General features: G+C 48.1%; 1 protein-coding gene across 1 annotated transcript in view; it reads right to left on the bottom strand.

Moving 5' to 3' along the window:
* The window catches only part of GNB5 (G protein subunit beta 5), a 34221-nt gene extending 18218 nt beyond the window's left edge, over positions 1 to 16003 (bottom strand). The window contains exons 1-3 of the mRNA XM_027553993.1: positions 15698 to 16003; positions 6208 to 6344; positions 2284 to 2325 (exon numbers count right to left, since the gene is read on the bottom strand). Coding sequence (XP_027409794.1) covers positions 2284 to 2325; positions 6208 to 6344; positions 15698 to 15809 — 291 coding nt within the window. The 5' untranslated portion in view covers positions 15810 to 16003. The remainder of the gene's footprint in view (positions 1 to 2283; positions 2326 to 6207; positions 6345 to 15697) is intronic.
* Between the last annotated feature and the right edge of the window lie 302 nt (positions 16004 to 16305).

Genomic DNA, 16305 nt, shown 5'->3' with positions numbered 1-16305 from the left:
GGGAGTGGAGGGAGAAAAGGGAACCAGTAAAATGGAAGCACTAAGAGGACATGAAAGTCCTCGGATTCTGGCTGGGGTCTGAGTCACCCGTATTCTCCTGCCTACACAGATAGGCAACCAAGGCACACTTAAAAAACTTCTGTGGCCTTACTTCCCTGGGAGCCCTGGGCCCTGGTCCCGGTCCCAACACCAGCGATACGTGCGGCCACACAGGCTGGCCGTCGGATCCACCTCAGTTTCCCTCTCCACCCGGCGAGGCGGAAGATGGGACTAGACGGTTTCTAAAGCACATTCGAGCGCTGGTCTTCTTTCCTGTTATGATCCTCTGTGTTTTTGTGGGGAGACATTGGCCCTGATACTCCTGTCAAGATTCTGCTGTCACTCCCAGTCTAGCAGCCCTTTGGACACCATGAATAGCCTCAGGGTGTCACGAAGGAGGTGAGGTGGCCACTCTCAGCACAGGGCATGCAGCCCTCCTGCTGACCAGCAGTGATGACACCCTGCCAGGGGCCTCCAGTGGCAACACTGCAACTCCCCAGAAACCAGGCAGCGTGTGCTTCCCACCATGCTAAGGCCTCCGGGGAAGGGTCCCCACTCCCCACTCCTGAGGATGCTGAGGAGTGCTGGGAGAGGCAGGGCACATACAGGGAAGCCCTCTGCAAGCTGCTCTACTGTCATCTCTGTCATTCCCCAGGGGCGTTGACCATTTAGGACTTTGCTCTACAAGATGGTTCTTGAATAGCTGCGATCCAAAAATCTACAAATAATAAATGCTGGAGAGGGTGTGGAGAAAAGGGAACCCTCTTACACTGTTGGTGGGAATGCAAACTAGTACAGCCACTATGGAGAACAGTGTGGAGATTCCTTAAAAAACTGGAAATAGAACTGCCTTATGATCCAGCAATCCCACTGCTGGGCATACACACTGAGGAAACCAGAAGGGAAAGAGACACGTGTACCCCAATGTTCATCGCAGCACTGTTTATAATAGCCAGGACACGGAAGCAACCTAGATGTCCATCAGCAGATGAATGGATAAGCAAGCTGTGGTACATATACACAATGGAGTATTACTCAGCCATTAAAAAGAATACATTTTAATCAGTTCTAATGAGGTGGATGAAACTGGAGCCTATTATACAGAGTGAAGTAAGCCAGAAGGAAAAACACCAATATAGTATACTAACGCATATATATGGAATTTAGAAAGATGGTAGCAATAACCCTGTGTACGAGACAGCAAAAGAGACACTGATGTATAGAACAGTCTTATGGACTGTGTGGGAGAGGGAGAGGGTGGGAAGATTTGGGAGAATGACATTGAAACATGTAAAATATCATGTATGTAACGAGATGCCAGTCCAGGTTCGATGCACGATACTGGATGCTTGGGGCTGGTGCACTGAGACGACCCAGAGGGATGGTATGGGGAGGGAGGAGGGAGGAGGGTTCAGGCGAACACATGTATACCTGTGGCGGATTAATTTTGATATTTGGCAAAACTAATACAATTATGTAAAGTTTAAAAATTAAAAAATAAAAAATAAAAAAAAAAGATGGTTCTTGACCACACCAACTGCCCATTATGACATTTAGTGAACATGTTCAATAGTGCACAATAAGGATGCTGTTGAGACAGATATGGGTTTTATTTTTTACACAGTGAAAGGGACACTGTCTTTCTAAGTAACTATTGGAGTCCATATTTAACATACAGTACTTGTTACTGTAAATGCCGACACAATGCAGGCACGCAAGCTCACCTACACATAGATTCTGCCCTTTCCGTTTAGTTAATAGTCTAAACTTAGGCCTCCTTTGGAGCAGTGCATGTCTATGCCAGACTTGCAAGGGGCTCAGACTCCATAGCACCCCCATGAAGTGCAGTTTAATCCCACGGAAGTCTCAGCTCCCCACCTACCATGGGGTCTAGTGGGAGACAGAGAGGGAATAGAAGACTGGGGATTTGGTATCTCTTCTCATCCATCAGAAGAAAAATCATCAACACAGTAGCAAGTGTGAATGGGACAAGTTTCTGGGCCACACTCTTTCCTGTTTCCATGTCAGCCTCCTCATGCTCTTCTCCGGGCCAAGGGCTGGATTTGAGAGGAATGAATGCTACAGTGGGCTGCTGAGCCATCTGAACACAGATGGGCTTTTGTGGAGTTTACACCCCCAAGTAGGCTCCTGAGGGGCAGGGAAACCACTAGGGTGATGCTTGGAGAGGATGAGGACAGGACTGGGATTCTGGAGTGCCTCAATCCGCCGGGGACAATGCCTTACCTTGTTAGTGGTGAAGGAATCCCACACGATCACTTTCCCATCCTGGAGGAAAAGAGTAAAGAGTTCAACAAACTAGTGATCACCACTGGGGAGATGGTGGGGGCAGGCGCAGCATAGGGGCGGGGAGGGAGAGGTACAAACTGTTACACTGCTAGATGCCAGGGGCTGGGGGTGGGCTGGGGAGTGGGCAGTTAAGTGTTTAACAGGAAAAGTTTCAGTTTAGGAAAGTGAAAAATTTGGGAGATGGATGAGGGTGAGTTGCACAACCGAGTGAGTGTACTTAGTGCCACTGCACTATGCAGCTAAATCTGGTTAAAATAGTATGTTTTATATTATGTGACTTTTACCGCAATAAAAAAAAAACATTTAAAAAAGAGGTACAAACCATTACGTATGATATATTGTACAACATACAGAATATAGCCAATATTTGTAATAACTATAAATGGAGCATACAACCTTTAAAAACTGTACATCACTATACTGTACACCTGTAACATAATATTGCATATCAACTACAAGAGAAACAAAACAAAAACAAAAAAGAGCAAACAGTTTAAGAATCATCAACAAGACAACAGGTGAACTGCTCAGAACCACTTGGAAAACCCGAGCAAGTGTCTGGACAATCAAGACCCTACAATGCACCCTTGAGGAAACAGGAATAGATGAGGCTACACTTCCCAGCCTGGTGCAAGGCTCAGTTCTAAACCCTGCATTCCTTGCATAGATACAATGACAGAAAGCAATGCTCAGACACTTTTTTCCTACCATTTATAAACCAAGCACAAACTGCTGGTAAACTCCCATCACCAACATACCCCGAATGTCAGTGAGTTCACTAGGATGAGGTAATCCTGAAATGACCTTCAGATGCCTAACAGCCACTAACAGTCTCCGTCTCCTCACCCTCCCCACCAGTCTCTCCTCTCTACCACTCACCTTGGAGTCCACATTCCCTGTAGGAATGTATAAGAGCCTCACACCACTCCTGGTCTCCCCACCCTGTGTGGAAGCTGTGGAGCAGTTCTGAGATCAGTCTGACTTCTCCAGGTGCTCAGGAACATCCCCTACCCTGACGTTTCACACCTACCACACCTATGCTACAAACATGGGACTCACACCTATGATGGTGGGGACCCCCGTGGGCAGCTGTTCAGGAAACGCAGAGCACTTCCACAGACCTCTGGGCTGGCGATGCCACGGACAACGTGGCCATGTTCACTGCAGTCACTGCTGCAGCCCTCACTGGGGGTGTGGGGAGGGGCTATGATCTCATCCATTTAATACAAACTCACCAGAGATAAACCCACATGAGCTGCAGTCCCTACAGGGCAGTCATCTGCCCAGAACGTGGTGTGCGGGTGGTCCAGGCCCCCAGGCTCCGGCCAGCAGTGGAGGAGAATGGCCGAGTAGATTTCCTCCAGCACGTGGGTGGAGGATGTGCAATCCTCAGGGATGGAGAATCTGCAGCCTCTATGGTGGGCTGGATTTTTTATTAATCACTCAAGCCATCTGGAGCCAAATCTGGTAAGTGAGGCGGATGCCACTTAGGGACACCAGCAAGGTCTGATGAACTAAAGTGACACAGCAGCTTGCTTCACTTCATCTGATGCTGAGATCATGCTGCGTGGGCCTGAGGAGTCATGGTCAAGGTCAAAGCCGGCAGCTCGGAGTCTTTTAAGACTCCTAAGCACATTAGTTCTTCTAGTCTAATTTCTCTGACTAAAGGCCCAAACACAAAATTTGGGTGGATTAGATACAGAGCAGAGAAGAGAGCTGGGGGTGGGGTGGGGTCTGGAGCTCCTGCTTGCTGGGGTGGGGGTAGAGACTCGGTGCATCGCCCAAGTCAGCGCTCCCTTCAGAGGCTTCCTCCAGCGCACAGGTGGACTGCCTGGCCCCACCACCCACCCACTGTGTGCTCTGGAGAGACAGAGGCACCCGTGAGGCTAAAATCAGTCTCAGAGCTAAATGTGGTCCCTCCATGAGCACAGATGTATACACCAGGGGCCTATGTACCTGGAGAGATTGAGCCTACCCCAACCCCACCCACACAGTCAGGTGGATTAATCTGCCTTTTAGGGGAGAAAGGCTGCTCTGAGTCACTCAGAGTCTGTTCCAGGGCCCTTCTGCTGCTCCCCACCTTCCTCACACCTCCACCCACCTCCAGATGCCCTCTGCAGTCCGGGTGGATGGATGGCGTGAGTCAGCGGTGCCGATGCAGCCCTCCTTCCCTCCCTCCCTCTCTAGTAAGAGCGGTACAGAGCGACAGAAACCCAACATATGGTGTTCTTTCAAGGATTAAAAAAAGTCTAAAAGACTAGGCAGCAACACAGACATCTGAACAACCTCTTTGTAAGATGGAGCATTTGGGAAAAATAAGCCTAGAAAGAAATGCTCTAAAATAATACTGACTATGACAGGGTGGTAGGAGTAAAAACTTCTCTTTGCTCTCATTTCCAGTAAAATACATAACCAATAAATTAAAAAGCACATGCAATGTGATATACTAGATCTGTAGGTAATAAAGGAGATTAATAACACCTGTCCTATACTGTACTGACATGGATATTAGAGCTCATGGATTATTTAGAATATGTACCTCCCTGGTGGTTCAGATGGTAAAGAACCTGCCTGCAATGCAGGAGACCCAGATTAGATCCCTGGGTTGGAAAGATCCCCTGGAAAATGGGAATGGCTACCCACTCCAGTATTCTTGCCTGGACAGAGGAACCTGACGGGCTATAGTCCATAGGGTCGAAAAGAGTCAGACAATGACTGACTGACTAACACTTTCACTTCCCCCCCGCCCCAGTTTTAATATTTATAAGGGCTATAAACAAAAATCAAATTTTCCTTTGAAAAAGCTGGACTAAAGGAAGCGGCAGGAGCCAGAAGCTAAATCAGCCAAAAAAATATATGACCTCAGTGTGTGGTTCAATGCGTGTAACACCAATATAGACATAAAAAGGACTAAGCAGTGTAGTCAGCCTCCTGAAAGACACGTCCTTGTCCAGGCCCCTCCCTCATTATATCAGGGTTGGTCTGTGGGACCAGTGGTATACAGCAGAAGGGAGGGGATGTCACTGCTGAGGCCAGGTCATCAAACACAGCATGGCTTCTTCTTCTGTCTCCTTCTGTTGCTGTGGGAGGCCAGCTACCGCGTCATGAGCAGACCAATGGAGATGTCCACACAGTGAGGAGCTAAGGCCTCCAGCCAAGAGCCAAGTGAGCGAGCCATCTTGGAAATGAACTTCTGCCTTAGCCGAGCTGTCAAATGACTGCATCCCCGACCAATGTATTGACTGGAACCTTGTGAGACACCCTGAGCCAGAACCATCCCGCTGAGCTGCCCCTGATTCCTCACTCTCAGAAACCATGTAAGATACCAAATATCCACTGATTAAGTTGCTAAACTTGGGGGAAACTTGTCATGCAGCAGTTTAATAAGTAATACATAGGCTGCAAAATCAATGATGTGACCTATATAAGCTGACTGACAAAAATTATATTTCACAAAATACACAGTTTAAATGTGTTACTTAAGGTGTAAAAATTGCTAAACTCTTAAGCTGAAAGTAGCCAAGGTGGCACTTCACTTATGCCCTCAGCTTGGGGGAGAAAAACATCCTAATTTAAAAATGCTTTCCCTTACAAATAAGACCATGAAATATGCTCAGGAAGAAAAACTTTTGAATGGTTTGTCAAACAGAGTTTATAATATTTTAGTTACTGCCAATTGCAAATCTACCCAAATTAGTTAAGTTCTCAAGCATGCCAGAGAATTCTTAACGAGGTAACTGGTGCCCTTTGGCAAACAGGCAGAGTCATAATGTCCTAAGAGGGTTTTTGAAAAGGATGGCTCCTTCCCTTCAGCTTTACAACCAGAAGCATGCCCACCATCACCCGATGGGTGTGACATACCTGAGAGGAGCTCACGAGCCTCCTCTTATCCTTGCACCAGTCCATGCACAGAACCTTGTTCCCGTGGCCTTTGAGGGTCCTTCTGGTCTTCATGACAAACTGTCCCAGGGCCTCCACGCGCTCAGCCACCTGGTGCACTGCAAGGACAAGGTGCGCTCAATCCCGTGACCAAGGACCAGGTCTGAGCCACACACTGAACAGGAGGCTGTCAGGGCTCTTCCTCCTGCACTTTACCCTCAGGACTCGAGATGCTCTCTCTTTCAGGCTCAGCCCCCATAGCTCAGCGGGTGAAGAATCTGCCTGCATTGCAGGAGACACGGCAGATGCAGGTTCCATCCCTGGGTCGGGAAGATCCCCTGGAGGAGGAAATGGCAACCCATTCCAGTATTCTTCACTGGAGAATCCCATGGACAGAGGAGCCTGGCAGGCTACAGTCCAAAGGGTCACAAAGAGTTGGACATAACTGAGCAACTAAGCACACACAAAACACAGAAGGTAGAGACATGTTGTCATTTTCCGTGGGCTTCAGACTCTATGTTTATAACTTACGTAATATCATATATCAACTATGCTTCATCAAAAAAGACCCTATGTGTTTCAAGGCGCTTGCATCCATATATGCATGCTGAGGGCCTGAGGAAAGGACTGCCTGCTATCTGCAAAGCTTGACACAGAATCCTCCCACTGAAAGGCCACAGCTCTGCAATTCAGGGGCAGGCAGTGGAATGAGGTCGCTACTCCCACCGATGGGTGAGGAGGCTGAGGCTCACAGAGGTTATCCGGCTAATACCAGTTCATACAACTAACTGGGAGCGAAGAAGGGGCTTGTGGCTCTCTCACCGACTCCTTTCCAGTCACAAGGACAAATGACCTTACAGAAACTGCCCCATCGGGTGCCGGGATGTGCCTCCACGTGCTCAACAGCAGGCCCGTGTGTCCTCTCTGGTCCCCCCACGCCTGGCTCAGGCCTGGGATGTGGCTGGTGTCCCCTCCACATGCTGTTGGAAAGAACGAATTGACCAACCCAGCAAACAGTACCCCATGGATTTACTGAAAGCTTACAGTGCCGGCAGAGATCAAGGCAACATTCTATGGGTCTGAACCCATGAGGTGCAGGAAGTATGTACACCAGGAAGATGCTCCAAAAATCAATCCTTCAGGGGCTGGGACCACAGCCTTTATCATGAGGTTTAGGGAGAGCTTCTGAGGGGTTTTTAGAAATGCAGTCAACTGACGAGTCTTAAAAGGAGACAAGTTCACATGAAACAGCAGAAAGGGCCCCAGAAGCCATCCGGTCCATCCAGTCATCGAGGTGGTGGGGGAATCACATGGCATCTGCCCCTTGCTGCGCTTGCCTCCCCCTTCCAGGTTAGAGGCTGTGCCTGGGCTCCTCACCTCATCTCTGTCGCTCTTTCCTCCACACCTCTCAGCTGGGCCTTTTTTCAGGCAGGTGGGGAGGACAGAAGGGGGCATTCTAAGCCAGGGGTCAGCCCCAGGAAAGCTGTAGGGTCTTGGTACAGACAAAGCATCTGGGGTGGAGAGGGACAAGGCACTGGCCCCTTCCTTCCTCACTGGGGAAGTGCCCACCTCCCTCCCGGGAAGCCCGGACCGAGGGGCTGACCCTGCAGTAAGCCCTGTGACAACAGTGCCCCTTCTTGGGAAACCCTTCCTTCTTCCTTCCCCTCTTCCCTTCTTTCTCTCTAAACACTTTCGTGTATAGTTCCCCAAAACAAGGAACTTTCTTACATAACTACTGTATAATGATCAGAGAACAGACACAACCCTATGTCTAATCTATAGACCTTACTGAGACGTTCTCCATTGTCCCAACGATATCACTATAGCAAAAGAAAACCTAAGATCACATGTTGCCTTCAGTGGTCATTTTCTTTTGTCTCCAGTGATTTTGTTCCCCAGCTGGGCTTGTCTGACGCTTCTTCCAAATGAGCTTTGGGTAAAGGACATTGGCAGGAACACTGCGGACCAGAGATGAGGTCCTCCCCGTGCATCTGCCCCACCGGGAGGCGTCTGCTGTCTGCTGGTCCCTCCCCAGCGGTGCTTACTCTGATCACCTGGTCAAGGTGGCATCTGCCATGGTGCTCCACTGTACAGTTACCATTGTGCCTTTTGTCATGAAAAAGTACTTTGTGGGGATGTACTCTGAGAGCACATACATATCATGTTACCCCTCAAACTTGAATATCCCACTTTTAATATCCATTAATGATTCTTGCTTGAATCTGATTATTACAATGGCTGGCAAGTGGTGACTTTTCTAAATTGTTCCTTCTGAAGTTTTCAGTTGGCCTTCTAGTATACAGAGGAAGGTTCCCTCTTCCCCAGTGTATTTATTCATTTATTTACATTAGTGGGGAACTCATGGATTCTCACTTAATTCAAGAGGTTATAATCCTTTGCTACTATTTATTTGGATGCCCAACTGGGCCCTGATTTGCTCAGTGGGAGCCCCATCAAGCAGCAGAGACCTTCCCACACAACCACATCATCCTCTGAGAGCATCTTCTGGCAGGCTCATGTCCCCTCCATGCCCTGGCCCCAGAAGCAGCCACTTCTCCAAGAAGTCTTGGTTTCTTTTAGTTGTCCCATTTTTTATGATGAAAGAAAAGAGTACACAGGTTAAAAGTCTTTGTGAAAACCCAAGTTGTTAAAAGTGCTTGCTAAACTATAAAATGCTACATGAATGGGCAAATAAAACACCATTGCTTCTGTTAAAACACCACATTTTTTATTGCCATAAACAGCACATTAGTCTTTTATGGCAATGTTCTTCACAAAAACATACAGAATGCAATTTAAAAGCAGACAGAAGTTTTCTACTTTTTTACAAGCCTTTTACACAAGCTTGCCCCAGAGCTGTGAGCATATCCTAGTTGGTATTTCACTTTGAAACTTCGTATCTGTACTAGCGCTGCTTCCCTCCGTTCAGCATTAGGGCAATCCTAGCCATTCAATGTCCCTCTTACCAAAAAAGACTCACCAAGCAAAATGGGGTCTCCTTACATAACATGAATTTGAACACATTCCAACTTATTAATTATTTTTTCTCATGACATTTTCTCTTCCTATACACAGATTCACTCCCAACCCACTCTATCCTGCTTCTATCTGCCAAATCTCACATTCACTAAATTCGAGTTTAAAAAAAAATTTTTTAATGACATTAAAAACAAAAACCTGGAAATGAGCTGAATATGTCCTGTAAATCTTTTTTGTGGGAGCTTGGTTCAGGGCAGATGGGGTTTCTCCTTTGCCTTCTGATGAACTACCCCTTCAGAAGGATTTAACTTTTTCTTGAAAAACAAAAAAGAAAAGAAATGATAAAGACAACCAGCTGGTTTCTATAATAAGAACTTCTAGAATATAATGATAACCTGTGAAGAAATTCCTCTAGAAGGTAAGTGGCAGGAGGATGGGGAGCTTTCTGCTTGGATCTCCTTGGAGCATGCACTGGAGCAGAGCCATCAGGAGCCTGGGCTCTAGGTCACAGCCCCGTGCAGCTGCTCCACATCCATGAGCAGGGGCTCGCCTTCCTGCAACCTCATTTTCCTCATGGGGTTGTTGGCAAGACTATTCCAGTCAGGCACAAAGGAAGCACACTTAAAATATCCTTGAAAACAAACACTGTGAAATCAATTATTAATATAGAACATAAGTTTAAAATGAATGAGAGGTCTTAAACAGGAAAACAGAATTATTTTTTAAATGATCTTGATTAACTTTCTAAATTTTGCACCAATATACAGTTTCTGTGATGGCCACAATTTGGTAGAAGATGAAAGGAATCAAGCAAGAAAACTTAAACAAAGCTAATTTGTAAAAACTCATTCTGTCATCCCACCCCAAGGCAAAATGGGGTGGGATGTATACAAAACCCTCAAACACCTGGATGGAAGGAAAATATTTACAATCACTTACCTCACTTATGTTTGTAAGAGATTTTCTAATTGCCCCCAAACCATAAATTGGGCTTCTCTGGTGGCTCACATGGTAAAGAATCTGCCTGCAATGCAGGAGACATGGGATTGATCCCTGGGTCAGGAAGCTCCCCTGAAGAAGGAAACGGTAACCCACTCCAGGATTGTTGCCTGGGAAATCCCACGGACAGAGAAGCCTGGCTGGCTACATAGGGTTCATGGCATTGCAAGAGAGTCTGATACGACTTAGTGACTAAACAACAACAAAACCATGTATTAGCCACAGACAAAAAACCTCCTCTCAAATCCCGAATTAGAAGCTGGAAGGGTCAAATTACGTATGGTAGAGCCTTTATGATGGAATAATATGTGATTTTAAATCATACTTTTAAATACTGACATTAAAAAGAACTATAAAAATGATACATGGGGCTAGTCAATTCACTGGGTTCAATTAAAACTAGGCTCAAACGAAAAACCAACTCAAACTGTACCTCGGACAATTCCAAGCATGCTTATAAATATATACACAAAGTGAAAACATAAGCTATAAAACACAAGATACTAAACGTGGTTACCTCTGGGTGGTGGGCTTACGGATGATGTGTTTCTCTGTATTTCTGAATCTGCCACAGTGGCATGAGCTTATGATGACAGTCTTCTAGCAAGAGGAAGGGGTGGGGAAATGAAAGGCAGGTTTGCTTTCTGCTCCTTCTGACCTAATAGGCCACACACACAAGAGCCAGAAGCAGATTACTCTGCTGGGAAACTCACTTTTTTAAAACTCAGTATACATAGCATATTTCCTCAGAACATGGAAAAAGTCAACCAATAAATTTGCTTCAGACTAATCCAGAAATATGGTTTTCCTAACATGGGAACATCAGAATAGTCCAAGACTACAGCCATAGAGCTTTTGAGATAAAACCTTTCACAATGTTGTATTTAGAACAGATAGAAAAGGGAATAGCACTGGGTGATAAACCCTGTGGTTTCCCATATTTTGCCTGGATTTGTACCTAGAGATGTTACATAAGTCTCTTTTTTTGAGTTACTCTGTTCCTAGACAAAAATAGAATCTTCCCTTAAGGGGCTGGAAACCTGCATGGAACCCCCACACAGGCCCACGAGACCTTCACACATGTAGGCTGAAACGAACACAGCCTCCCTCTGGCTGTCTGCTTTCAGCCTGTCTTCCAGATCATTTGTCACTTTAATTTCAAATTAAGAACTCTTTAGAGTTGAACTCTCTCCTTTTTTTCCCCTTGATCTTAACTCTCATTCCAGTATTCACTTTTGATGACAAAAGCAGTAAATACACCAATGGGTATAAAGTTAAGAGTACCTCTACATCCCCCTCTACTCCCCTCTCTGGAGATAACATCTCCCATGCGTCCTGCCACACATTTAATGCATATACAAGCATCTCTTGTTTAAGTTAATAAGACCATGTTGTATACACTGTTGGGCACTTTGGTTTACTTACTTAATATTGACAACTTTCAATATACACACAGACTTAGTTTCCTTTCCCCTTTTTAATGTGAATTTCAGCTTTCTGAGAGATGGCCTAGCATGGTGAGAAGGAGAGCTACTAGGAGCCTGGTGTCTACTCTGCATGTTCTCTGAGAGTAGCTGGATAATCTCTGGGAAAGCCCTAAGCCTTCGGCTGCTTCTTCATTCACAAGGAAAGGGGAGAGGTGTTGGGACGGGAAGAAAACTTTTTGTGCTTGAAGACTGAGGTTGAAGCAAGTGACCCCTGTAGTTTTAAGAGTTGTATGATAGCCACATCCCCCAAAGATGTTCACATCCTAATTCCCAGAACCTGTGAATATGCTAGCTTCTGTGGCAAAAGGGACTTTGACGATGTGATGAAGTTAGGGATCTTGAAATGGGAAGAGTATCCTGGATCATACAGGGGGGTCCAATGTAATTAATTACAAGGGTTCTTATAAGAGGGAGACAAGGGGTCAAAGTCAAAGAAAGAGATGTGATGACAGAAGCAGAGTTGGAGTTTTATGGAGCTACAAGCCAAGGCATGCAGGCAACCTCTAGAAGCTGGGAAGACAAGGAATGGACTCTGCCACAAAGCCTTAGAAGGAACGCAGCCCTTCTCACCGCTTTTAGACTTCTCACCTCCAGAACTGGTAAGAGAATAAATTTATGTTGTCTTAAGCCACTGTGTTTATGGAAATTTGTACAAAAGCAACATGAAACTAATACAAGCTGTCACCTCACGGTTCTAAAATGCCTGAGAATCAGGTGAGGAAGCACCTATTCAGGGGGGAAGGTCATCAGAAGGTCATGAGAAGGTGATGAAGGTGAGGATGGGGAGAAGCAGGAGGGGCTGGAGGAGTGAGGGGAAAGGCAGGGCAGTGGCACAGGGCGTGGGGCTGTGGAGTTTGATGTAGGCTGGCTTGCCCTTAGGTCACCCATAAGAACCACTTCCTGTAGTTACGAGTTGGCCCAGGCTTTGACCTGGGGATGAGGGTCCAGCGGTATGGATGCTGGTCTGAGGGTCAGAGGGAAGGGAGCTGAAGAACTGAGTCTGGAATTAAGTTCACTTTCCTCCATGTTTATGCTCTAGTTTTGTTGTATTGACTTTTTTAAGGCAAGAATTTGGGCAAGGTAGAGCAAACAGAAGGCTGACCAACTGTTGCAGTTTGCCCAGGACTGAAGGTCTTCCCAGAACGCAAGGCTTTCCATTTTATAAAATCGAGAGTCCCAGGCGCGCAAAGATGACTTGGTCACCTTGGCTTATGGCTTAAAGATCCTTTCCAGACCAGGACAGGGGCTACAGGGTCACCTATAACAACACCAAAACACAAACACACACACACTCAGGAAGAGGCTGAGAGACTGGAAGTGGGAAGAGCCCAGCGACCCAAGATCAAGGAGATCTCTAAGGGAGAGGCTGCGGTCAGAGGAGCTGTGCTGTGATTCCAGGGGTCTGTGATGGCGTGAGGGGCCAGTGTCTGATGAGGGTCACCCTTGTGGATCCTGAAGACGCCAGGGATGGGACAGGGCTTAGAGTCAAAAGGAGGACTTGAGCCATGTGCCGAAGTCCTCAAGAAAGGAGGGAGCCTGGCTGGGAGGTCGGGAGACAGTAGAACAGAGGTGAGGGGAAGAGGGAGGTCAGCTGAATGCTCAGAGCCTCAGTGGAGCAAGGGTTTAACATGAGAGTGAAGAGACGTGGTCCAGAAGCTGCAGAGGGAATAAATGAGATCCTGGCCACATGATCTCTGATCTTTTCTACTCAAAAATTCTGCCATATACAGGTGGGGATAAATCCTTCTGCTGTGGGCTCATGATTTGACCCCGGTTTCTGAGAGCCCTGCATTTTGGGCAGGACAGGGGTTCCCCGTTGAAAAGCTGCATTGTAACCATCTCTCTGTCTCAGGCAATTTACCAGATTCACAGAAAAGGCTGAAAAATATCCCAGTGGGCAGCCTGTACTGTTGAGTAAAAGAGTTTCTAGAGAATGCCCTCTGCACTGAGCACTAACATATTTGGTAAAACAAACAACAACAACAATAAAACAAATTGAAAGTGAGGCTGGGCTGGAATCCCGGGTCCTCTACTTAGTAGCTGGGATCATTTGGTAAATCCTTTCACCTCTTTGGGCTTCCCTAGTGGCTCAGACGGTAAAGCGTCTGTCTGCAATGCAAGAGATCTGGGTTCGATCCCTGGGTTGGGAAAATCCCCTGGAGAAGCAAATGGCAGCCCACTCCAGTATTCTTGCCTGGAAAATCCCATGGACCGCGGAGCCTGGTAGGTTGCCATCCATGGGGTTGCAAAGAGTCAGACACAACTGAGCGACTTCACTTTCACCTCTTTATGCCTCAGTTTCCTCATCTGTAAAATGGAGACATCAGATGACCCAGAGGCACTAACACCTCGGGGTGATGATGCTCGGGGCATCATCACTATTGTCTGTGGAGCATAGGAATTTGCAAAGGGAAATGGGACAGACCCATCAGCCATTCCCTACTTCTCTGATAACAGAACCCAACTTTGTTTGGGGATGGCAGCCTGCCCAGCTTACTTCCTTTCTCAGCCTCCCTTGCTGTAGCCATGTGACCTAGTTCTGGCCAATGAAGTACAAAGAGAAATATGTTGGGGAGAAAGGAGGTTTATGAAAAAAACTTTTGCCTTCCTGAAAAGAAGGAGAAACAGAGGCTGGTGCCCACATTCCCCCTTCTTCCAGCCCTGGATACAAAGGTGATAGCTGACGCTGTGGCAGTTATATCATAATCACAGGGCAGACACGAGTGCCTTAAGCAGTGGAAAGAAAAGAAGCATGGGTTCCTGATGACACGCTGGGCACCTGAACCAAAGCAGGCGACTGCCTACCCTGATTCTTGTTAAGAAAAACAACTCCCAATTTACTTAATTACTTTGGGGATTATAGCTAATTGTAACTGAATATATTTCTAAAAGATATAGGGGCTCAGCTTACCTATTTAAAGGAGGCCCCTACAAAGGCACAACATGTTTGAGATTCAGGTCATCTACTTCTATCAAGAGGTTTGTCAAAGAAAGGAATCAGGTGCTGAAGCACCTAGCACTAACCTCATTTTTTTTTTCCAAAGAGGATGCAGACAGGGTGGTACCAAAATGGCAGGAGCACAACGCTTAGATGTGCCTGAGGGTGCCTTGGAAAGGTCCGGCTCACCCTCAGGGCTGAACAAGAAGCAGATAAAGCCACTTCCCCAAGCCTGGCCTTAGCCCAAGCCCCGACAGAGTAAAGGGAAGCCGATTCCGCCAGGAATCATGTCACCGGGCTATTTAATTGCTCACTCATAAAAATCACAGAGCTGGTTCTGCATTATGGTCGTGAGTAATAATGTAAATTTATTTAAGACTGCTGCTCCTCTTTTATGCCAACCACACCGCATCCAAACAAAAGCATCTTAACAACCTCAAATGAACGAAATGTTTGCGTTTGGTAAGCCCCTCTGCTTCCTTTCCCTGTTTCCACCCTCAGATTGGAAAAGTGAGATTTTAAATCAGAGTCTGGTTCCTTACAAAAGCAAAACTGAGAAAAAAGAACAGTGATGGAGAAAGTAAAATGACAACCGAAAAAATCCCCAAACCAAACCCCAAACCAGGAGTTTCCCCTAGGCCGTGTCCACAAGAGCTCGGGGCGCTTGCCTCCCCTGACAACCCCCTACACCCCGCTCTGCTTGGGAACGGGAAGAATGAGATCAGTTTGCTTCGTCCAGGCAGGTGATGACGATAACTGGTCCCACGATCCCCCGTCAGGAGGACAGCGGCCAGGAGCTGCTCCGCCCAGAGGCGGGCTGGCTTCCGCCAGCGGGCGGGGGGCTCTAAGAGGTGCTGGGAGCCCGCGAGGGTCCGGCTCCGGCCCCCCACAAGCGCATCCGGGGGATCGGGCTGCGTCTCAAGCGGCGCCGGGGCGCCGGGCCCTCAGCCAGGGCGGCGGCGCGGGCCTGACTCCTCCATCCTGCGCCCCCGCCCCCGGACCCGCCCCGCTGGTCTCCTTCCCACCGCCCGCCTCCCGGCGCGCAGCCCCCGCCGCGGCCCGCACTCACACTCCACGTCGTGCAGCTTGGCCCGCTCCTCCTCCAGTTTGCCCTTGAGGCTCTCGGCCTCGCTCTTGAGCGACGCCAGCGTCTCGTTCTCATGCAGCCCGTCGGCTGCCATCTTCGCGCGGGGACGCAGCGGGAGGGAAGCGGGGATGCGAGTTAGCAGGCGGCGGTGGCCGGGCCGGCTAGCGGGCGCCCAGCCGCCACCGGCGCAGCTCCAGTCGCCTCCCCGAGCGCGCCCCGCCCTCCGGCGCGTACGCCGCCGCTGAGAGCCCGGCTGCGGAGGCCGATCCTCCTCCCTCTCCGCGGGCCGCAAGAACAGCGCCACCTCCGCGCCCCCGCGCCCCCGCTCCGTGCCCCCGGCGACGCTAATGTTAGCGCACAGCCTGCCGGCACGCAGGAACGTTGTGCCCATTTTGCTGGTGGAAAAACCAAGGCTCGGAAGTGATATGCGACTTGCTGAAGGATGCGCAGTTAGTGAAGGCCAGGCTGGGATTCCAACCCAGGACTGCTCCTGCTCCTGGGAGTTTGGCGAAGTCCCAATGGTAGAGCCCTTCCAACGCCCCTTCCTCTCACCTCCCCTGTTTGGGACTTAATGTTTAGGTGTGCCTGAG

This window comes from Bos indicus x Bos taurus, chromosome 10, assembly GCF_003369695.1.
Source record: "Bos indicus x Bos taurus breed Angus x Brahman F1 hybrid chromosome 10, Bos_hybrid_MaternalHap_v2.0, whole genome shotgun sequence".
Classification (NCBI taxonomy): Eukaryota; Metazoa; Chordata; class Mammalia; order Artiodactyla; family Bovidae; genus Bos; species Bos indicus x Bos taurus.
The sequence above is the reverse complement of the archived record's forward strand: the minus strand, read 5'-3'. Positions and strand labels throughout refer to the sequence as shown.